The sequence below is a fragment of the Panulirus ornatus genome, chromosome 18 (assembly GCF_036320965.1).
Source record: "Panulirus ornatus isolate Po-2019 chromosome 18, ASM3632096v1, whole genome shotgun sequence".
NCBI lineage: Eukaryota > Metazoa > Arthropoda > Malacostraca > Decapoda > Palinuridae > Panulirus > Panulirus ornatus.
This window is the reverse complement of record NC_092241.1, coordinates 26,535,518-26,559,920: the sequence shown is the minus strand read 5'-3', so window position 1 is coordinate 26,559,920 and position 24,403 is coordinate 26,535,518. Positions and strand designations below refer to the sequence as shown.

The 24,403-nt window shown below is 42.5% G+C and overlaps 2 protein-coding genes across 6 annotated transcripts in view; one reads left to right on the top strand and one right to left on the bottom strand.

The window, feature by feature from the left end:
* Positions 1–6,837, top strand: part of LOC139754892 (uncharacterized) — a 34,130-nt gene extending 27,293 nt beyond the window's left edge. The window contains exons 9-12 of the mRNA XM_071672719.1: positions 45–633; positions 4,541–4,606; positions 4,799–4,884; positions 6,752–6,837. The gene's annotated coding sequence lies outside the window, so the exon portion shown is untranslated. The remainder of the gene's footprint in view (positions 1–44; positions 634–4,540; positions 4,607–4,798; positions 4,885–6,751) is intronic.
* A 2,591-nt stretch (positions 6,838–9,428) lies between these two features.
* LOC139755012 (uncharacterized) overlaps positions 9,429–24,403 on the bottom strand; it is a 102,938-nt gene continuing 87,963 nt past the window's right edge. For 2 of the 5 annotated variants that reach the window (XM_071672919.1, XM_071672918.1), the window contains exons 5-12: positions 21,959–22,176; positions 19,685–19,770; positions 15,872–15,978; positions 15,511–15,656; positions 15,165–15,272; positions 12,573–12,959; positions 11,653–11,760; positions 9,429–10,259 (exon numbers count right to left, since the gene is read on the bottom strand). In XM_071672919.1, coding sequence (XP_071529020.1) covers positions 10,099–10,259; positions 11,653–11,760; positions 12,573–12,959; positions 15,165–15,272; positions 15,511–15,656; positions 15,872–15,978; positions 19,685–19,770; positions 21,959–22,176 — 1,321 coding nt within the window. In that variant the 3' untranslated portion in view covers positions 9,429–10,098. Of the gene's footprint in view, positions 10,260–11,642; positions 11,761–12,572; positions 12,960–15,164; positions 15,273–15,510; positions 15,657–15,871; positions 15,979–19,684; positions 19,771–21,958; positions 22,177–24,403 lie in introns of all 5 variants that reach the window. The other 3 variants (XM_071672921.1, XM_071672922.1, XM_071672923.1) reach the window with 3 other exon arrangements.

The window sequence follows — 24,403 nt, the reverse complement described above, 5'->3', positions numbered from 1 at the left end:
ATCACAATGTGCTTCCGTCTCTTGATGATGTTGCCTCCCGACAGACATGATGAACTACAGCTGCGCCAGTGATGGTGGCAACATCAGCGGCGGTGGGGACATCAACAGCAACAGCAACACCGCTGACTGTAACACCAGCACCAGCAACAACAATAGTAACCTCAGCAACAGCGGTGTTCACCTGAGGATGCTGCAGTCGTCCCTTGGTTCCTCAGCGCGCCTGAGGCAAGACCTCGATACGCAGGAACTGGGTCTCCACCTCCTGGTTGTCTCACTTGATATAGTAATTGTCTGATCTATCAAGACGATTGTAATACAACAGGCTTCATCGCTGTACCTCCCATGTAGTGACTGTCCGGCACCACTTTCGTGTTAAAGTGGAGCGATGGGGAATGGGATCTGATGTGGAGGAGAGGGAAAAGGAGAGCGAGAACCGAGGGGGCAACTTTGAAAGTCTCCGCTACCCACCGGGCGAGGAGCACAGACTGATCTCTGGCTAGGATACCAAAGAAATATCACTCTCAAGTCATGAGTCGGAGTCTTCCTTCTTCAGGCACAACACATTTAGGAGACACTTCCCAAAACTCAGGTCTTCTGCACATCACACTACGGCTCTCTTGTAGCGCCTGAAAGGTAAGTGAAGGACGGTGAGAACCTAATCCACACACACACACACACACACACACACACACACACACACACACATATGCACAACTTTCCACTCTAGGCTTGCGAAAACGTCGTCGTTTAGCAGAATAACCGATGCATCAGTAATCCTCTCGTCCATTGAGTTATACAAGGGTGACTTTACCTTATCTATGAGGACCCTGCAGTACTTAGGAAGCTGGACACGTCCACTGGTCGGAACCTTTGGTAATAAAGTGTTATGCAGGACAGTTGAGAATCAAATGTTCATCGTTTTCTTTATGGTAGCTGAATCGTTGGCATGAAGGGTCTTGTGTTGAAACGGAATTTTTAGTGTTGTGGTGATGGGTGATGTCCAGAGTGTAAGCCGTAGAGTATGACTTGTGTTTGTCTGGGGCGTATGATTTCTGATGGATGTATGTCTGTTGGGTTGGAGTCCAAGACTGAGCTGGGAGGTCTGTTATTTGGTGTTTAATCTTTGTTCTAATTCATTAAGATTATCCTCTATCAATTGGTGTAGTCTAGCACTTACTGCTTCTTGGTTTTCCAGCTTCTAAAGCAGCCTCCCATGCGGTGGTGTCACATGCTTTCTGGTAGTCAAAATATAATCAATCTACGCAGCTTTTCCTTTTGTCTAGGACAACGCTCACTCTCTAAAGATAATCTAAGAGGCTCTTTCCACATGATCTCCTTTCCCTTAAACCGTGTTGCCACTCACTTATCATCTTTTTTCCTGTAGAAGGTCATCAATTAGCTTCCTGATTAATTTTTCCAGCACCTTACAGACTACATTCGTCAAGGAAATTGGTCTATAGTTCAGCGTCTTTGTCCGATCTCCCTTCATGTAAACAAGTATGACATTTGCCCTTTTCTACTCCACTCTCACTTTGCTTTATCCAGTGACATCTAAAAAAATTGTTCCATAGAGCTGTCTAGTGTAACTACACACATCTTCAGTACGTATGGTGCAAATTTCGTCAGGATCGTACGCCTTGTATGAGTGGACACCTTTTAGTATTCTGGTAAAATCATCTCTAGGTATCGCAATGTTTTCTAGAGATTCCTTCCCATCCATCTCATTGGTGTTGGGGCTATAGTATTTTCCACTGCGAAAACACTTTAAGTTTTGTCATTCACTTTCTCATATACAACCTTACATCATCCTCATATAGTTTCTGAATCCTTTAACCTGATTAGCTATTCTTTGACTGACAATCTACGTCTAATGAATTTATGGAAAAGTTTTGGATTTTCACTTACCTTATCTACAATGCTCTCTCCAAAATTTCTCTGTTCCTCCTTTCTTATTCTACTATACTCGTTTCTTGTTCTCATTTGCTTTGCATAAAGTAGTTAGCTGGAGTGTTGCCTTTATATCGACCACAGTCCCTCTAGATCCTCCCTCGCCTTTTGACAACTTTGATTAAATGAATCTTCCCTCTTTCTTACTCTTTGCTCTGTATTTGATGGTATAGATACAATGTTACCAATCCTTCATTGTAAATTTCACAGGATCTTTCACCACAATACCCTGGTTCCTGGCTACTGAACGCCATTCCCAAGCCTATATTACCATAGAAATTTCGAAGACCTGTAGTTTCCACGATTATATCTCCTCCTCAAGTAATGTCTCATCTCTTCTCTTTTAACTTCCACGTTTACCGTATAATCAAGCTTGAGTATTACATGGTCACTTTTTCCAAGTGGTGTATCGCATACATTTCCTAGTAGTGTATCATATATGATATTTTCAGTAACCATGCTAGTCTTTCTTCACTAACATGCTGGTGTAGGAAATTCTCCGGTACACACTCTAGGAGCTTGTGTCCCTAAGGCTCTCTGTCACTAAGAGGATTCAAATCCGCCAGTTTGTTTACTTATGATTGAAAAAAAACACTATCAATTCTTTACCTTTTCTAAATAGTGCATTTTCTAGCGATTCATGTGCCATCCTGATTGTCGCTGTGATTATATATAAGTCTTTTGGATCCTTAAGATTCGTTGAAAGAGTTTTTATTATCAACAACATAATGCGTTTCTTTTCTACATTTACTCTTCCCACTATGTATTGTCTGAATGGGTCATGTACCACTGATTCCTGACACTTAGGTTAAATTCAATCCTCTTGTGTCTTCTCTTTCTCTCCTTACTCTTCTGTACCCTTCTGGACTGAATAGGTCCAATCACATATATCTCTAGTAAACTTTGTTTCCAAGACTCCAACAATATCAGGTACGTTTTCTCTTCATGATCTTTACCGTGTACTACTGTAGTCCATTTTCATTTGTATGTAATGTTTCTAATTTACAATCGCCATTGCCCATTATTCCTGACCTCTCTGTAGCACTAGCTGCTGGGGATCTCTCCTTGCGCCTCGTTTGGCGTCATCCGTGATTTTGCCTTCCGGCTGTATTCTTTGCTTTTTTCTTCCCTCTCTCTTCCCTTGGTATATCACGCTTGATGAATTCTTAACTGAATTCCACCTTGTCTTTGTATTTCTGGTGAATTGCTAAATCAACCCCGTCACCAGATGCCAATCAGTGCTCATGATCAATCGTCATAATCTTTAATTCCCTGAGTTTCTCTCTTATTTCATGACACCTCTCATGATCTTAAGGTGTCTTTAAGTTTTATCATTTATATCTCTAATTGCAAGAATCTCACACAACACTCGACAACACGTAGTAACTTCCATGAAACTTTACTCTTAGCATCAAATCGGACAAATGTCATTGGTCAAGTAGGGCAGTTTTGTTTCCATGGCCCCATCGACCGTCATCGAGAGAGTGGAACCCATCCTCCCTCTGCCAACACCGCCGCTGCACCTGGATCTTTCCTTATCCATTTCTGCAACGTCTGCGGTACCAAATCCAACCTCTCCGCTGTTGAACATCTGTCTATATCCTCTCCTGTTTTACTTCTACTTTCTGATATCTCATCATCCATGGCTACCTCTCCTCGATACATACACATTATCTATAATATCTGATATTTCTCACTCCAAGAGCAGTGTTTGTGTTTCCTGTAGTACATAGATACCTGTAGCTCGCCTCGTAGAGCCTAAATGTCTGTTCTTTTTCTATTTCTTCTAAAGTCATCTGGCCCAAGATCGTTTTGCCCTCTCTGATTTTGTCATTGTCTTTAAAGCATTTTCTCCACTGTCCTACCAACTCCGTACATCTTTTTGACTATCTGAACCACTGCGAAGAGTTGTTGTTTCACCTCCGTGTGATGAAATCCTCTCAGCATAGGATGTCAGTGTACCGCTATATAGACTGGTCAGCCTTTCCATAGGATGATCCCAGTGGAGTCGAGGCTCTTTCTTTATCCTCCTAGACGATCTGGAGCGAGTAGGTGAACATCCAGCACGAGTTCCAGATCTGTGTGGTCAATTTTCGAACACATTAGACTTATATACTACCAGTGATAAGATGTCGATACCAAACTCACCTTTTGCTGATGTTGCGCATGATTCTAAAAGCTGTATGATAAGTTCCAAGTAATATAATGCTACTCTTTTCAGTGGGTCATATTTAAATTCCTCAGATGTAAATGAGGCAATATTCTGCTCCCTTGAATTAGTATAAGTCCCTCTCAAAAACATACATATGGACACGGGTGTGCTTTTTCATATATCTCTAAATAGACTGCAGGATTGGAAGGTCAACTCATAAACAATAGCTCACATGGTTTCATCATTTCACTACATTTTCTCAGGGTTTGAAGGAAGACAAGGATACAGGCAAAAGCCTTTGGAGACAATCTCACTGTATGAAAATACTGAGGTCTTTGTGACTCAACCAGCTATCCCATATTCAATATCATATTTTGCTCTTCGACATTTCTGTTTAAAAATGTTTTTCCTTGTGTCTCAGAAAATGTGTCTACCCTGCAGGAACTTGAGAGTGACACCAGGTTTGTAATGGAATGGAATAGCGACTTGAGGGAAATTATCACATAGGTAAGTCCTGTCAAAGTTGTACTTGCAAGTTTCTTTGAAAGTCAAAGCATATCAGTTTTTTTTTTTTATTTTTTCTTGTAGTTGAATGAGTTTAACGGTTTCGGGTACTTGACCAGTAAGCCAGATTCTGCACATGACACATCACATAAGTTATCATTCCCAAGTACTAATTTGCTTTTCTCTTATGCATAGCACAAGAAAGCAGACTATGAGACACACGAGAAAAGATCATATATCTGAGATATGCATCTGTTGTAGACTTCGTCCATACGTCCATAGTAAGTATGCTTTTATCTTACAGCTACGTATTGATTACATTCAAGATAAAGATATGTAAACCGGAACTGTGAAATGTGCTGATGGAGAATATCTATATACCTTCGATATATATATATATATATATATATATATATATATATATATATATTTTTTTTTTTTTTAAACTACTCGCCATTTCCCGCGTTAGCGAGGTAGCGTTAAGAACAGAGAACTGGGCCTTTGAGGGAATATCCTCACCTGGCCCCCTTCTCTGTTCCTTCTTTTGGAAAATTAAAAAAAAAAAATAATGAGAGGGGGGGGGGGATTTCCAGCACCCCGCTCCCTCCCCTTTTAGTCGCCTTCTACGACACGCAGGGAATACGTGGGAAGTATTCTTTCTCCCCTATCCTCAGGGGGATATATATTTGCGAGGCGTGGGCTATGGATAGAGTTGTGCGCAGGAGGATGGATGTGCTGGAAATGAGATGTTTGAGGACAATGTGTGGTGTGAGGTGGTTTGATCGAGTAAGTAACGTAAGGGTAAGAGAGATGTGTGGAAATAAAAAGAGCGTGGTTGAGAGAGCAGAAGAGGGTGTTTTGAAATGGTTTGGGCACATGGAGAGAATGAGTGAGGAAAGATTGACCAAGAGGATATATGTGTCGGAGGTGGAGGGAACGAGGAGAAGAGGGAGACCAAATTGGAGGTGGAAAGATGGAGTGAAAAAGATTTTGTGTGATCGGGGCCTGAACATGCAGGAGGGTGAAAGGAGGGCAAGGAATAGAGTGAATTGGAGTGATGTGGTATACAGGGGTTGACGTGCTGTCAGTGGAGTGAATCAAGGCATGTGAAGCGTCTGGGGTAAACCATGGAAAGCTGTGTAGGTATGTATATTTGCGTGTGTGGACGTGTGTATGTACATGTGTATGGGGGGGGGTTGGGCCATTTCTTTCGTCTGTTTCCTTGCGCTACCTCGCAAACTATATATATATATATATATATATATATATATATATATATGTATATATAAAACTTCTTGCAGCTTCTTATATGCTAGATTATATCTGTATCGAGACCTGACTTTCTTTACTCTGTTCCTTTCCTCGTTAATTTATATTCACTCTGGTTATATTTCATCAATAATGTAAGAGACCAACTTTGGAGTTTGTTCAGGTTCCCTTGTAGGTTGACATAGTCTTTATCACTCTTTACATCTTCCGTGACTGTAGCATTATCTATAAACACACTTAGGTATGAGTCCAGTCCTTTTGGCAAGTCATATGGAAAGACCAAAAAGAGCAATAGTCCCAAGACTACGTCCCCCGGTACGCCAGTGGTGGCCCCCCAACTCTCTTGAAGAACGTTCTTTTCAAATACGTCCTTTTGTCTCCATTTGCTGACATGATCTACTGTCCATCCAGGAAGTCTCTTTCTTATTCTTGCCTGGACAACCAGTTTCTTTGTCAGCCTCGTGTGAGGTGCAGTGTTAAACGCTCTGTGACACTCCAGGAACACTTGATCTCTTATTTCACTTATGCTGGACCAGTTTTACTTTATGAGTTACAGATTTACTAGACAGATAACTGTTGTGTGAAGTGTTCATGTGGCGTTCCTCTAAGACATCGAAATTTGTATAAAGCATCAGTTTACAAACAAAAATTTGAAAGTTCAATGAAAGGTAACCATAATATTATGAGTTCTTTTTATATAGTATAGCCATACGTTTCATAAAATAAACATTATATGATTATCTTTTGTCTAGTATAATCGTATATTTCATTAGCATTGTGTTTTACTAAATATGTATGATACTGAGAAGTTACATTTTTCATGCGATATGCCTTTTATTATTATTCATCAGCCGAAGTACACGATTTTTTTTTCCCAAGGATTTCATGAACATCCTACGGCAACAGCGAACATCAAGGCTGAATTGGAGTTTTGCTTAAGAGAAGAATAAAGAAATGTGATAAAGTCTCTTTTTTTTTTTCTCCTGATCAACAAAATAAGAGCGTGGATACATAGGCTTATGATCTAAAAGTAGCTTTTTATCCAAATACTTTTCAACAAGATTTTTGCCTTTATCACCTCGCTCCCGACCGTCCCCATCCCTCAAAAAAGAACAATAGAATTACTGCTTTGCATCCACATTAGTTCTCTTAATGCAGTTGAGAGACAGACAAGGGAGGCAGCTAGATTTCAAAAGGGAACATGAAAGTATGATATCCACTTGGAGTTATACATAACAGACAAGTCTCTAGATTGCAATTCCTCCCTTTTCACTTCCAGCATCTTGCAATATTGATGTTGTAGAATTCATCGTGTCCGGTAATATTTGCTAAGGGAATAGGATAAATATACAGACCAAACAGGTAACACAAACATATTGGTCAGGTTAGAGTGAGAATAAGAGGTTATAAAGAGGTATGATAATGGAAAAAGGAATGACTGTTAAAGTGAGAGTTTAAGTGAACGGATATTTGAGCACATGGAATGTAAGAAGCGTACCTGCTGGCGAGATGTACGATGGCAACTTCGAGCAAGCATGCATCTTTATGCTGCAATTGTCGTAATTATAAGTTATACGCACCATTGCTCACCTGACAATACATTTGCAACTTCGTTTCACTGTGATGAGTTGATCATTATTGGTAGTAAGGACACCGCCGGGTATCTGACCGTGTCTTGCTGCTCAGACCTCTAAATGTCTTTCCTCTATAGACCCCAGCAGAGGCACAATGAACTACAGAGTCTGATGCTATAAGAATCTTATCTTGATACATATATATAATATGTGTGTGTGTGTGTGTGTGTGTGTGCGTGGAATGAGGGCGGTGAAGCAAGGGTAAAAGGATGTAAAGTGAAATAGATAGTGAGATGAGAATATGGAAGCAGAGATCGGAATGGTGAAAAGAGAGGGGTAGGAAAGTCACGTGGATATAAGGAAGGAGAACTGAAAACACGCCTACATAAAGGGAGACGAGGAGAAGGAAAAAGAAAGCTATAGAAGGGAGAGGAAAAATGAAAATAATTGTTTAAGAGTTATGGATAATCATCACACATTTCCGTAGCCTGCCAGTTCTAAATCACATGAAATTTATGAATATTTGTTTTACTCTTAGATGACTTTGGTGAATGAGTGGAAACAAAAAACGAACTCACTTTGATTTAGTTAATTTCTGTCTCTCTTGATATCAGCTTCAACTGGTGTAGGTAGAAGGTCCTGGCCCATGAAATGCATCAGGCGTCACCAATACTGCTCATAGCTACGCACGTCTGTCATGACGTGGGTAAGGTTCTTCTCTTAGTCTGGGGCAGCTTTGCATCAGGGGACCCAGACGTTACTCCTTCATATACTGAACAAATGTCAGGGATTATGTCAAGCGACACGATCATTTGACCTTCCTGGTGACTTGGTGATCATGTTACATCAAGTCTGTTCGCACATCAATCACGCTGCAGCAAGCAATCTCTTTTTGACTAAAAATCATCTCAGATTTCAGATATGCTTTAGGTGAAGCGGGATCTGCTTGGTGAAGAGAATGATGATGGGTCCCATTATGATTATGATTTAGAGAACACACACACACACACACACACACACACACACACACACACACACACACACACGCACTTCTTTGCATGCCGTATAACGTCATTTCTAAAAGCTTACAACATCAGCGGAAAAATGAATAGTACCTCAACTTTCTGCCGACCGCAAAAAAATCATGCAAACCTTCTCCTTCGCTGTGGCCTGTACAAATCAACTGATTGCTGTTCACCGGTGGTATCAGCACGAAACCTGTTACCATATGAGACATGAGATCATACAGAAAGACTGTATCAGAAATACGACTGTGAGATTCAGTTGAAGGATTTATCAGGTGTTCATATTTGGACAGCAGCTGGTAAGACTGCATTCATTTTACTCTTGGATCCAATAGGGTCCCAGTGTTAATATTCGACCATATGAATAGCAGATCCCACTACCTAAAATGGTGTAAGAAATATAAAACTATAACTGTATTGGAGGGATACATGAAAGTACGATTGCAACAATCCACTTAAAGTATTTGCCAAAAAGACAAATTGTTGAGATCAGTTTTGATCTGGAAAAATAAAAAAATACATGTCCCACTATGCATATAAGAGTTTTTATATGGTATGGATAGAAAAACGAAAACAAAAGAATCCCATAGAATCTATCTGGATCCGCAGTCATTCGAAGATCTTTATTACTTCTGCTATTTCTGTCGTTCTGTACCTGACACACCAGCGATTACTTTGTCTTGTACACTAATAACAAAAGAAGTAGGAACCATAAATTCTTGTTGACACCTTTTCAGTACAGAGCACCAAGAGGGGAAATCCTCTAACTCACCAACAATTGTACAATACCCTTATTAGAATTTCTGCTGTACTTTCTAAGAACATTATGGTGGGTGTAGATGTTTAAACGTGGATGAACATATATCTATATGCATGTCCTTTCGTTCATCACCTTATGGCTGATTTAGAGTTATCAATCCACTCGTGATAAATGTAAGAGGTAATCAAATCACCATATAACAGATGCTTTTATTATGAAAATAAACTTATAGGGATTTAGAAAGCTTTTGGTCGATGCCAAAAACACGAGTCAGTAGACCTAGACCTGGACAGCGATAAATCCCAATGAGAAAGACCTGAGGGACAAAGTTGCTGGCGCGGGGGAGATGCCACAGTCATCCAACGATGGGACGACGGCTTCCCGAGCCCAGAGTGAAAAGATGTGCATATATTTGTGTGTGTGTGAGAGAGAGCCAGGGGTCTCCGCGCCCCTTGCTTACCTCCTTCAGCCACGCTAGGACCCATGACGTGATGTGTACAAGACTATCATGAGTTTCTCTCCTGAACGTGTGTACCTGAAGACGGAAGGTTGCGACAGAGGCCTCGGCTCAGATAAGCTCGTAACTTGAGAGTAATGATTCTTTGGTATCCTAGCCAGAGATCGGTCCGTGCGGCTTAACACGCACTGAGCTATAATTAATCGTCTCCCCACCCAGAAGTTTAGGATTCTTGCAAGATTGTCCACAGGACCTTGCCTTCCTGCTTTCTCCTCCTTATCACTTTTCTTTTCTCGTCCACACGAAGTGCTTCTGGACCATCACCGCACAGAAGTAGTAGCGAGTTGTATTGCAACTGTCATGCTGGATCAGGCAACTATGCAATTTAGACCCAGTGTGGAGACCCAGCGCTACGTGCCGAAGTCTTGCCTCATGCACGGTGAGGAACCATGGGAGGACGGCTGCGACACCCTCAGGCGAGCACCAGCGTTACTGTCTTTATTGCTACAGCTGTAGGTCCCATCGCCGATGCTGTTACCATCGTTAACGGAGCTGCCATAGTTCCCCATTCCTGCGAACAGACAACGTCAACATCAGAACACAGGGTGAACTAAGACAACAATACGCTCCTTAATACTGTAATTTTAGAGTGATATTTCATACAGTGAAACATACCATAGCTGCAAAATAAAGCACTAGGTTCATAATTCCAGACGAATATTAAAACACTGAAATATTTAGATATCATATCCCTGCAACGTATTTTCCTGATAACTACGTAGAGGGAAAAGAATTTTACAGTCCCTTCACTCATACATTAATCAGTGCAAACACTAGATTACATTGGACGATTTGAATACAACAACGCATTTAATCGCATACGTTTACTGTAGTGTTATTGTGGATAAACCCTTACCATGGTTGGCTACTCCTGACGTCTTTTTAACACCGGAGCATCAAAGTATCATAAGAAACTTGTTTATAGCCTCAAACGTCTATTCTTTTCATATTGCGACTAACATGGCAGTGGCAGAACACTCCCTACCGATGGCCATCCCGAGTGAAAGGAAGAAACAATATGGAAAAAATGAAAAGAAGGGAAAAGCAACATCTATAAAGAGATAGAATACCCCTTTAGCACAACTGAATTCTACCAGTACAAGACACAGAGCGAGTATAAGGAGACTAGAGTAGAAGCATGCAGAGCCATCAGTTTAAGATAGAAGAGAGTTAGATGTTGAAGACAGAAATACATTTGTGAAGAGAAGACAGAGAGTAGGTGATAGGACAGACCCATGAGGGACACCAGTAAGACGGGGATGTCGCTCCATCAGCGACTACAACAGGAGACGATGCCTTAGAGAACTGAAGGGAATAAACACAAGCGTAAGGAAGGAAATCTGAAAAGCAATGACTAATGCAAAGTGCAATACCTTTCAAATGCTCTCCAGTGTTGGCTAAGTAGCTCTTTAGTATCAGAATGATGCCTATGATTGTCACATGATATGTCATCAAGATGCAGTGTCAGCCAAGCAAGAAGACAAACAAAAATTGCCAAACAAAGATTATATACTCGAAAAGAAAACATTTCTCTCGACCCGGCTATAATAACTTGTTAAGGAAATGGAATATCGCTTCCTGTATTTTACTGTTGTATGTGTGGGATCTATTAATTGTGTGAGCTCTTATATATTGTCAGTGTGGGTCTGTGAACATTCATATAATGGGAACAATGAAGACAGAGGTAGGACAATCTAAGATATGATACATGATTCATATTATCTATTGTGCCTAGAACATCACTTCAGATATTCTTATTCCATGAGTCAACTATGGTGACGTTCAGCTTTTTATCTATGTTTTAACAGTCATGTGGGAATGGACTGACTGAACACAACACTCCCCCGTCACATGCAACACAAGGAACCAAAGAATAAGTAACATCAATACTCACAGTTACTTACTGAGGAGTCCTCCGGTGCCATAGCCATAGGCTGGGTACGTGGACGGGTACTGGGCGTACGGCGAGGTGTACGTGTAACAGTCTGTCATCGACGCTATGCTGGCCGTACCTGAAGAAAAGCAACTTGGTAAATAACCCGTGAAACATGTCCTGGTTACAAGGGTGGCGGGGGTAGGAGTAAGATGGGAATCTTTTTCATTTTTGATTGAAGGATCTGACCCCAGGTATAGGAGGAACAAGAGAGCCAGAAAATAAAAGATTGTGATAGATAAGATATGTAAACCCCTTTAGATACGTCACTTCTGACTCACAGTTGTCCTGAGTTAAATACTCCCTAGCATTAGGGATGTATGAAATAGTTTGATGGTTCTGACTGCAATGGTACCGCGTGTCATATATGTAGCAAGGATGTGAGAGGAGGCTAGTATCAAACTCATACAGAAAAGCATGCAATAGGTAAGGATAGTTAGACATATAGATAAAATATATTTCTTATAAGATACGTTCGCCATACATGTATATATAAATGATTTCAAATGCCTAAGGTGTAATTATTTCATGTGATAATAATGTTAAATATATAAGTGACTGACCAATGGCAGTGTCTCTATGATGTTAGACTTTAATGTCTACCAACTGTTCGTGGTCATTATGACTGAATCTAAACAACAGTGATCAAGAACACTTAGTGGAAAATGAAAATTCTACATCAGGACGAGTGATATCAATAGGATATGCGATGACTACACTGATAGATATTTACTGAAATGGAGGGAAGCTGCAGGTACGTGAACAGTGAATTGCTGCTTCATCTTACTAGTGGTGTCACAGGTAGTATGCCAGGTGTTCCTATCTCAAAACACGAGCCAAGCGTAAGTGTAGACATGCCGTAAGGCGTGAGGGTGTTGGGGGTCAACTTACCTGAGTAATGAGTGATGGGCGGGAGGGTGGTGTAGGTTGGACCTGGCGGTGTGGCCGCTACCTGAGCGTGCATGGGAACATGGGCATGCGTTGATGAGTGCATGTGAGCAGGTGCATGCACAGGAGTGGCTACAAGGGCATGGTGCGTGGCAGCGTGGGTGTGTGGGGAAGGCTCTAAGACCGTGAAGGCGGCGGTGCAGGGAGTGTCAGCCTTGAGAGGCGAGGAGCAGGGCGCCACCACCAGGCTGTCGAGGGGCGTCGCGCTCTCACTGCTGCAGTTGGCGGGCGACGAGGACGTGTGCTCCGGGTAGGTGGCGGCCAGGGTGCTGCTGTAGCTGGCGTTAGAAGTAGGCTGGGGTGTGCTGAGGGGCGGGTACACTGTGCCTCCTGACGTGCAGACAATAACTAGCCATGACACAAACTCTACTATAGTCAGAGTCACACTAACTACTCAGACATGGTCGAGTAAACCAAGAATTCCTCTAGAGTATCCTCTATATGCTAAGTGTCCTGCATATCTGAATATCAAAGAGTCTCAGTATAGAGCTTAACTCAGAGTAGTCAAGGTATTCACAAACCGAGCTGTCATTGGTTCTACCGAGAGGAACCAACAGACCATCAAACCCAAAGTTATACAGAGACTTTAGGTTGAGTTTGGTGCCAGCTCACCCTCACCAGAACGGATGTAAGTAAGTACTACAGTTAATCTACAGGATGCACCCCTGACTACTGATTTAAACAACTGGCGACGTGGACGAGGTATGACAACAGCAAAGATACGATACACCTGGCGATAACCCCTGGCGTGAGGAAGGAGCCACGCTGGTGAAGCACATCTTTCTGTGAATCATACGACGTAGCCGATACTCCTCAATCCTCCTGGGTACTAATGCAACATAAACTGTGGACTGGACTAGATGGGCTACAGTCCTCTTCCTACATTCTACAGGTGCAAAGTGCAGGTGCTACATCAGTGCACATATGCTCATGTGTTCTACTTACAAGGATAATGCTAAATGAAATAAATGAGGTAATTCGTTATTCATGAGGTTAGTATGGATGGATGGAATAGTGGATGATTCAGGTGGATGAGATATGGAGTGGATGATTGGTGTGAAGGAGGATGTTGATGATTAGTGTGGATTAGCTATGTATTCAACGGAATATATGGAAGGATGAAGAAAGTATATGCTGCAATAAGGTAGATTCTATAAAGACACTGAAAACGAGGATAAAATGAACAATTACAGATAGTCTTGATGACAAAAGGAGAAATAAACTCATGAGATGGCTGTGAACGCGGAAACCTGCACATCAAACAAAATCATAATACTTGTCAAAGAAATGTAAGTAGAACTCCCTTAGACACAGCACACCAGCCGTTTCCATCGTCTGTCTTTTTTTTTATGAGACTTGTAAATCAATTCAGAGCGTCCATATAAACCCTATTTTCTCCGGATGCTGAGTTTAAAGTTACCATTGTCCTGAGTATTGTTGATGAACGGATAATTACTTATAACTCCAAACATAGAATATCTAACTCTTGTGGAACAAGAAACTTTCAGTAAACTCGAAACTATTGTTTTACTGGGTAACTAAAAATGATAAGAAAGAAAATGTCTCAGTCTAGCCAGGAAATTCAATTGTCTATAGTTATAGACTGAAATGATAGGCAACGTTCCCAAAAAAAAAGAAAAAAATTCTGGAAATCAATGGTATAATAGTACAGGTTTTTTTTAAGTGGTTAACTAGTGACGTCTAGGAGAAAAGAATAGAATGAAAGGGTGGAGACAGGAAGGGGATTAAGAGCGAGAGGAATGAGGAAAATTGATATCTTGGTAAATTACTTTGTTTCCAGTCGGTAAAGAATTTTGAAAACGTAATGGCACGATTTAGTACGGGAAGCCATTCCTATTCCAAAATTTGAGTCGTCATTGTATAAGCAATTGATAAATTTTCATTTGAAATAGTTATTCCTGTCTTTTACCTAACAAAGGCCGTGGACTGATCTGAGAGATCTGATAGTGAGGAATAAGCATAAGCTGGGTTTTTTTTTTTTAAGGAAAAAAATGATAAATCTAATTTGCACAGCAAGTGATGGCTCAAATTAAAGTGGGAGGCAACTTTTATGCTTGAGAGTTTCCTCATCTCAACCTGACAGGGCGTAGATAGGGAGCATTTAGATAACTATCTATCAGGAACGTAGAGGGAAGAGCTTTTTGAACCGCATGTTAGTTTTCCCTTTTTCAATCAAGAAAAAGAATGATCATATGGAGGCTCCTCAGGATGATACAATGACTCATGGAAGATTTAGTTGTCTTGCAGAATTTGTCTGGAAAAGACCTCTGTGCCACATTCTTTGTCAGTTTCTGTAACACAGAGAAACTGAATTGTCGTGAAGCTTTAATACTGATGTTTTAATGTAGCCGTGAAGGCTGTTGGTGATAGGTATCTTAAGGTGGTGATCATGGGATACTAGTCTATTATTTACATTACGCTAGTTTCCCTTCGAATCAATATCATTAACTAAGCTGACGGTGATAGGAGGACACCGTCAGTAGTGGCGGTGGTACGTGTCGTCGACAGCCTTACCTTGGTGGTACGGAGAGGCAGTGGTGTCAAGGACTGAAGGTGCCGCTAGGACTGGCTTCACGTCTTGCATAGTGATGGGCGTGAGAGGCGTCAGTCCACCTGTACTACCTGTAGGAGGCCAACCAGAAGTGAATAGACTTTAGAGCTCTGATTCACGCCATTCACGAGAGCATTCTAGTCTGATTTTATATGTTTTTATTTTAAAGATCTTTTAATCAGCAAAGATGACTGTACTTATGGATCATCATACCCAACACCATCAAAAGAAAAACAGAACAGATGAGCCTTTCAGAGGGCGACGTACCGCTGAAGATACCTGGAAGGTCGCCATCTAGAAGCAACTTACCGAGTGAGGTAGGGAGGGGAGGAGAGTAGACGTGGTTGTTGTTGGACTGCGTCACTGACATGGTCTCGTAGAGAGCGTCAGTAGAGAGGGAGGCGGTCGACACTGATGGGTAGCTGGTCGGGTGATCCACGAACGACTGGACGCTGCTGAAGTTAAAATAGGGAGCTGCAGTTAAATGCAAGCATTCCTTAGATATTCTCATGTCTCTTGTTGTTTTTCACTTCATGAATAAGGGCCAGCTTTATATAAGAGCTGACATTTAAGGAAAAAAAAGCGAAAAGAAACTAAGAGCATCTAAGCCCATTTGGTGAAAGAGGGGAAAGAAAATAGAATCTCGTGGAGCTTCTGAAGGAGAACTTACCTGTATGGTGACGCGGCCTCGCTAGGGACTCCCGCTCCAAGTTCAGGTAGAAGTGCTTTACCTGTGTCCTCAGTCTTCAGCATTGGCCATTGTTTCGACCAAACCATCTGGGGAGGATTAAGCTCATTTATTCTGAGAAATACTTAGAAAAGCAAATGGATTTGTATGTAGCATTTATGGATCTGGAGAAGGCATATGATAGAGTTGATAGAGATGCTCTGTGGAAGGTATTAAGAATATATGGTGTGGGAGGCAAGTTGTTAGAAGCAGTGAAAAGTTTTTATCGAGGATGTAAGGCATGTGTACGTGTAGGAAGAGAGGAAAGTGATTGGTTCTCAGTGAATGTAGGTTTGCGGCAGGGGTGTGTGATGTCTCCATGGTTGTTTAATTTGTTTATGGATGGGGTTGTTAGGGAGGTAAATGCAAGAGTCCTGGAAAGAGGGGCAAGTATGAAGTCTGTTGGGGATGAGAGAGCTTGGGAAGTGAGTCAGTTGTTGTTCGCTGATGATACAGCGCTGGTGGCTGATTCATGTGAGAAACTGCAGAAGCTGGTGACTGAGTTTGGTAAAGTGTGTGGAAGAAGAAAGTTAAGAGTAAATGTGAATAAGAGCAAGGTTATTAGGTACAGTAGGGGTGAGGGTCAAGTCAATTGGGAGGTGAGTTTGAATGGAGAAAAACTGGAGGAAGTGAAGTGTTTTAGATATCTGGGAGTGGATCTGTCAGCGGATGGAACCATGGAAGCGGAAGTGGATCATAGGGTGGGGGAGGGGGCGAAAATTTTGGGAGCCTTGAAAAATGTGTGGAAGTCGAGAACATTATCTCGGAAAGCAAAAATGGGTATGTTTGAAGGAATAGTGGTTCCAACAATGTTGTATGGTTGCGAGGCGTGGGCTATGGATAGAGATGTGCGCAGGAGGATGGAGGTGCTGGAAATGAGATGTTTGAGGACAATGTGTGGTGTGAGGTGGTTTGATCGAGTAAGTAACGTAAGGGTAAGAGAGATGTGTGGAAATAAAAAGAGCGTGGTTGAGAGAGCAGAAGAGGGTGTTTTGAAATGGTTTGGGCACATGGAGAGAATGAGTGAGGAAAGATTGACCAAGAGGATATATGTGTCGGAGGTGGAGGGAACGAGGAGAAGAGGGAGACCAAATTGGAGGTGGAAAGATGGAGTGAAAAAGATTTTGTGTGATCGGGGCCTGAACATGCAGGAGGGTGAAAGGAGGGCAAGGAATAGAGTGAATTGGAGCGATGTGGTATACAGGGGTTGACGTGCTGTCAGTGGATTGAATCAAGGCATGTGAAGCGTCTGGGGTAAACCATGGAAGGCTGTGTAGGTATGTATATTTGCGTGTGTGGACGTATGTACATGTGTATGGGGGGGGGGTTGGGCCATTTTCTTTCGTCTGTTTCCTTGCGCTACCTCGCAAACGCGGGAGACAGTGACAAAGTATGAAAAAAAAAAAAAAAAAAAAAAAAAAAATCTGCTTCTGCTTGTGATAAACACAGCGGTATGTCATACAGCGTAATACCTAAGATTGATTCGTATTATATGAATACATGTTCTTTATATTACACTAACACAGCTCTGAGGCAAAGGAATTATACGAAAATCCGAAAAGAAAGAAGATATGTATCATCCATATGAAAAAGTCGCCAAAGGTCGTTCGATATAGTTGCCAGCAATCACTGGCAGTGTTTTATTATCACTATCAGAGAACTTTGTTGACAATGGTCGCTCTGAAAATCATTTACATTTCTTGGTTACATTCGCTGTCAGGTATGCAGATATCAACCAATGATAGCAATACTGTAGATACATAACTCGTGATATTTCTAGGAACTGTCTGTTTGTGTCACAGCTTTTTTTGCTGGCACACAGTGATGCCTGACCTCACAAAATCAGAACATTGCACTGTACTGAAAAAACAGAATACACATGGTTGTATATGAGACACTTGAGGTTCAGTAGATTTCATAGCAAGCCACAACTAAAAGTGGAGTGATGGAGCCATTTCTCATCTCATGATTTACGATAACACTTGAAGTGAGAGGATTTAGTATGTTGTCACCGGCATATAGGATAGTAGCACTGAGCCATTCTAGTGATGGGAGGAGCATTGAGACTGGGCGACTATGATTCCACAGGCTATTCCGCTAGTATCAACACTGTATAGGATCCTCCGCCACCGCTGCCACTGTGTAAGGTTATCGTTCGTCACCACTCACACTGAAACAGAGCCTCTACCATCATCATCACCCTATGGGACCTTACGACACCACCGCCACCACCTCAGTCTCCTACACCAGTAAACGGTATCCTCCACCACCACCACAAATGTACGCGATCCTACGCGACCAACAGCACTGTGAAGAAACCCCACTACCATCACCTCTGTACAAAATCCTTCACCATCACCACCACCGCTGTCAAGGATCCTCCACCACCCTTACCAATGAACGGTATCCTCCACAAACATACCACAATTGCATGCGATCCCACACCTCCGCCTTCTTTGCAAAGGAACGTCCCCCACCATCAGCATTGTGTGGGGTCTTCCGTTAAAACCACCACCATGCGAGACCATCCGCCACAGCTGCTGCTGTAATGGATCCTCCATCGCAATCACCATACAGAGCAATCATCCTCCCCCACGACCAATATATGGGTGTCTTCCGCCAACCATCCCTCTGCAGCACGACCACCATGTAGAACCCTCCACCACAACCACTGTGCATTCACCCCCGTCAGCCATAAACCAAGATATCCTGGCCAAAGTCCGGCAGCTACGATCCCTGGGCATAAAAGAGGCAAGGGAGGGCCACTCTGAGACATAAAAAGGACTATAACTTGCACATGAATCGGCTAAACCCAAAAGACTGAGATTGGTAAGCCTCCTCTTTGGGACTTTTACCGCCCGAAATAAAGTCTTTGATTGGCTTTACGGTGACTAGGATTTGCTTTCAGATCTGATTAGCCGCCGTTGACCGGAGCATCGTATCAAGATTTGATCAATAAAGATGCAAATGACCACTCAGCAAGGGGACTATGAAACATATAAAGTGACTTTTGATTGGGTGATCTGGGGGCCCTCAAGGAGTCATAAATCTTAGACGCTGCTCTTACCTTCCGCACAGCATCTGCGCGCTCACAATTTTCCTCAAGGATCGTGGGATAAGATTCCATTCTCGTCAACTGTAGGAGGATGCTTCACTAGTTTGATTTCTGGGTCAGTTTTGGATGCAGGTTATATGTTTAAGGTATGAAGATGTTCCCTATGTTGATCAGGTTGAGATGTCTGGGTGATATACTCACTACGGTCATACAGTCGGAAGGAGACGGGTTCGCTTGTTCTTATAATGCTTTCAGAAACAGACTACAGTCGCATTTTGCTTCTTCTTTGCTCTTTACCGAAACAAATTCGCAAATCCTGGCAGAGTGTCGATATTGGGCCTTTATTTTTTTTCAGCACACTGTAAGAACGTTCCATACAGCATGGATAATATCACGTCATACCACTCGAAAAATAACGCAATGATACAACTACCCCTTTATCAATAACTTCTGGTATACGAAATGCAATATAAGTACCATAACTACCATTACCGTTGCCATTGTCACTAGTTCGAAGACCACCACAGCATACTACTACAAATAATATCTTTAACGAAGCTACTTTTGTTCCTACTAATATCATTACTAATATTTCCTCAACCACAACTGGTCATATATAACCTAATCTAACCGAACCTAACCCAACCACAACTGGTCATATATAAACACCATTCTGGTGCCAGCATTTGTACTCTACTCACACTGGTATAAAGAGGGTCAGAGTTGTACTGGGTTCTCTGGCGCTTGAGATCGTCCTCCTGGTGGTTGGTCATGTCTCGGTGTTCATCTGGAAGCAAAATAGGTTCTGTCATTAATAGGCTGTAGACTTACTGGGTATCGAAGGTGTTTTGACTACTGGGCTGCAGAATTAGATTGAAGGTGCAGATTCTGAATGCACTTACCCACAGTGTAATAAGGAGGCGAATATAGAGTCCACTAGCTATGCTAGTACGTCTGGGCAGCAGTTGCTGGTATTTTTGGCTGAACAACAGACTTATAGAATACTGATGGTGTTGTGAGTAGGTTATGGACTTCGAGAACACCAAGCAAACCACCAAAATATGTCACTCAAATATCCTGTGAACTAACCCTGTTTCTGCTATTTTCTCTGGTAAGAAGAATGAATTATATTTCAATTTGATTTTAGATTATAATCAACAGCTTCTTATCTCCCTAAGGTATCTGAGGCAGAGACGCACGTTAGGTTTACAGATCATATAAAGCAGTACCTCAAACGAAATACACTGAACGATTCACTAAATCACTGAAATTCTTCAGTGCATCCGTGCTGTAGATAAAATTGTTGACATTTTATTCCGACGAAACCACAATGACCAGAAACATTGTTATCAAGGCAGACGGCATTCAGTGCTTGCCTAACCACAGAACCTGCCTGGGGACGTCAATTTATTCTCTTTAATGATCAAGTGGATAGCAGGAGACGATCCATTCTGAGAGGTATTAAGGATATTCTTGTAAGTCTGGTAATAAGCATAGGGAGGAACGAGGAGGAAGATTATCTACTGAAAGGCTTAACCCTTGAAAATTTTGTATAGAGGAATGAACCGACTCTGAGACGGAACGAAGCATTCTAATACTGTAGTGTTTCACAGACGAGAGTCGCAATACTGCCTAAAAAAGATATAATCACCGCAAATGGAGGCGTACTTATTAAACCATTGAATCTATTATTGTTCGCCTTCAGAAACTTTGAATCAATATATGGCTGAATCCTTCGCGATCCTTCGTTGATTCGGCTCCACTAAATGCTTAACTTTAAGGTTTACCAATGTATTCACTTCTTGCCAGTGATGTTCACTTACCCTCTTGTTCATTCCCCCTCCTGCCAGATAAAACCTGAACACGTTCATTGTGGACACGTCTATTTTGAGTTATCGTGCAGCATGTTGGATACTTTACTATGGGGGATGACACCCTGTCGTGCGGTTTTACTCATCTTTTTTTCGTCAAATGGGTCATCTAAAGGGCAGGATTCCATCTCACGAAACATTCGTTTACAGAAAGTGCGTTTCCATATACAAAATCTCCCAACCTTGGCCTCTTAAAAGTACCATAGTGTTAAATCTCTCTCTCTCTCTCTCTCTCTCTCTCTCTCTCTCTCTCTCTCTCTCTCTCTCTCTCTCTCTCTCTCTCTCTCTCTCTCTCTCTCTCTCTCTGGATTTTCCATCATGGCAAAGTCAGGAGGCGGTTGGCAGCCGATGAAAAAAAAGGAAACTTAGAATGCGAGTTCTCTGGAAATTAAAAACCATAGGAGTGGAGAAGGGGATCTGGAAGAGAAAACAGAGAAACGCAAGCATTTACCCTTGTGGGATACTAAAAACGGATGATAATTTTCAGTGTTGCTCTAGTATATGCAATTGCCAGGCATTCCGTCTATCTGTCCCTCCACTCTTTCCTGTAAAAGTGACCCCTGTTTCTAATCTTTCCTTCAACTAGCCTTGATTTCCCCCTGTCACTGTTGGTCAAGGCTATCATCGTAACCATCCTAAAGAGCATAATTCCACTCATCAGAAGTCAGAGCTAACAATGCAACAAATAAGACGAGAATTAGCTTGATAAATAGGCAGGTCAAGACAGAAAAGGACTTGTCGGCCGGCGGTACGAACGTCCAGAAAATATCAGAATATATGAGGAGATTGTGTGCGAATAGGTAAATGTCTCGCTTCTGAAGATCATGACGAAGATCCTCACGGGTGGAGTGATAAGGTGGAGTTAAAGGTATCGACCTTCTTATGATGCCGAAGTACCTTAAACCTTGCTCCCTCCAGGGATAAGGGACACAGGGATGTGCTTACCCCAATATAATGGTCTATATGAGTAGAGTTACTCTGAATGAAGATAGGGGTTGCTTATGACCACGAATCTTACGATAGCTTAAGTCTATAATGATTGTTGATAGAGGCAACCAAAGGTATCATAGTTTTACACTGCTCCAAAGCTTGAAATATACTTACCTAAGTCGTCCCTCTTCCTCTTGTGAATGTTTCCATTAGGATCTGTGAGGGGAGGAAGGCCGAGGATGCCGTTGATGGAGTAGGACCCGGGGCGCTGGAGGGCGGTCTCGTGGGGCGCGGGAGGGACGTGGGTGATGACGGAGGTGGCCTGCGACACTGGTGAGGGCGTCCCCGGCAGCCCGTGCCTGACCTTCTCCGCTGCCTTGTTGCGCACTATTCTGTGGGCACGTGAGGGCGGTGGTGGTGAGGGAGGCACGTGAGGGCGGTGGTGGTGAGGGAGGCACGTGAGGGCGATGGTGGTGAGGGAGGCACGCGAGGGCGGTGGTGGTGAGGGAGGTACGTGAGGGCGGTGGTGGTGAGGGAGGTACGTGAGGGCGGTAATGGTGAGGGAGGCATGTGAGGGCGGTGGTGGTGAGGGAGGTACGTGAGGGCGGTGGTGGTGAGGGAGGCACGTGAGGGCGGTGGTGCTGACGGGGGCACGTCAGAACAATGATAATGAAGGGAGTACGTTGTGGCGGAAGTAATGAAGTGAGTGACGACAGATGGTAGGTAGACAGCGGTGAGGGTGGGTGGAGTAGGATTGGTAATTGGGTCTTGGTAGTGTGGTGTGAGGGGTGAAGGTGAGGGGAACATGGTGAACTCGAGGAGGTCAGAGGGCAATAATGGGAGAAAGCACAAAGTGTGACAGTGTCGAAGTAGACACAACAAAGTGGTGATGGTCATGAGGAGGTGGAGGGAGAAAGACAAAGGGACTATGGTCAACATAGCGGTAATAGTGGGAACGTAAACTCTATATGACAGACTCTGAGATTATTAGGTTAGATATCATCAAAGATTACAGGAAGACTATATCCCATGTTATATAAATTCATGCCTATATATATTGCCTTATATAAAACATCTACACGGCATATTCAACATAATGAATTATAAACTTGACACTAGCTAATGGTATAATGTTATGAATACAAAGTTCAGCAGATAGCAGCAGACCATAGCATCTTATTGTTGCTATCTACGACATCTGAAGAGATCAGAGACATAACCTTTTAGTGATGAGAGAGTAGAGAGGCAGATACATGAAGTACGGAAAAATGACCGTAACCTTTTCATTAATGGTGCCACAAACTGAAGTCAGTCATAGATTCCAGGAGAGGTAATCCTCCAGTATATATTCGAAAACCTTTAACGGTGTTGCTCTCAGCTACTCCTGCTCTTGTATCATTCCATGTATCAAAGATCTTCTTGAAGAGAAACTACTTTGATGCATTCACATTAAATTGACTTCCGTCGAGTCTGCGTCCAGTACCATGGATGAAAGTAGACTGACCAACTTTAAATAGCCTTTTACTGTCAAGACTGTCGATGCATGTAAATCATTCAAGATCGTGTAAAAGGAATAAGATCGATTACGTAAATCTTGTAATCCAAACTGCTAGAAAATGTGGCATAAAAGAAGTACATTATCCGTGGGAATCTTAACACGGAATTAACATCTACCACATCGCCACATCAACCCAACCACCTGCACTCCCTTCCACGCATCAAATTGCAGCTACACACCAGCCTCCAACCCAGGCCTATTTCCACTCTTTAGCTGTCGCAACGCAGCCACACTCTCACATAAGCCTACCTTACTCAGACCCACCTCAGTATAACAGATTTCGATCACTTGCATTAACAACTTATGTTAGGATCGACTACCGGCATCTCTCAGGCAACAGCCTTCACAATTGTGTCGTAAGACGCGATCCCATTTTTCTTCAAAAAGGTAGTTCACTCCTCCCTACTACATCTCTTGCCATCATGGTCCGCAGGTCATGAGATCACACAGTTACAGTCACACTGTTTATCTCAGTAGGCTTTTCCGAAATATGTATCTCTTATTTATGCTGTTTAGTCAGATCAGTTGCAGATTTTTGCATTTCTTGATCTCTATCAGCATTCACACCTCTACCTGGCAACCAATAACTGCTGTCAGGAGGCAAATCAGGCGTTTGATTGAGGATAAAACTAGGAGATCAAGAGCTCTGGAAGGGTGGCAAAAAATAGCGGCTCCATTCGCATAGTTACATTAACTTGATGCTCATCCTTGCTGATGTCACCGACACAAGCTCATGTTAAACCACAAGGAGATGAATTATAATTATCAAAAGATTCTTAAGAAGAAGCTCATCTATGAGGGGAGATGCAGCCAGAGAGAAATAAGATGGGTACTGTACCGCTGAGAGAAGGAGGAGGAGTGGCAGGACAGCAACCAGAGGTATAGCAGCCAAGGATGAGGTCGATCGACTCATGCCATAACCCTCCAGCAAACTCTGAGTTTTAACCTTCCGTACGATTGTATCTTTCTTTCTTTCATACTATTCGCCATTTCCCGTGTTAGCGAGGTAGCGTTAAGAACAGAGGACTGGGTCTTTGAGGGAATATCCTAACCTGGCCCCC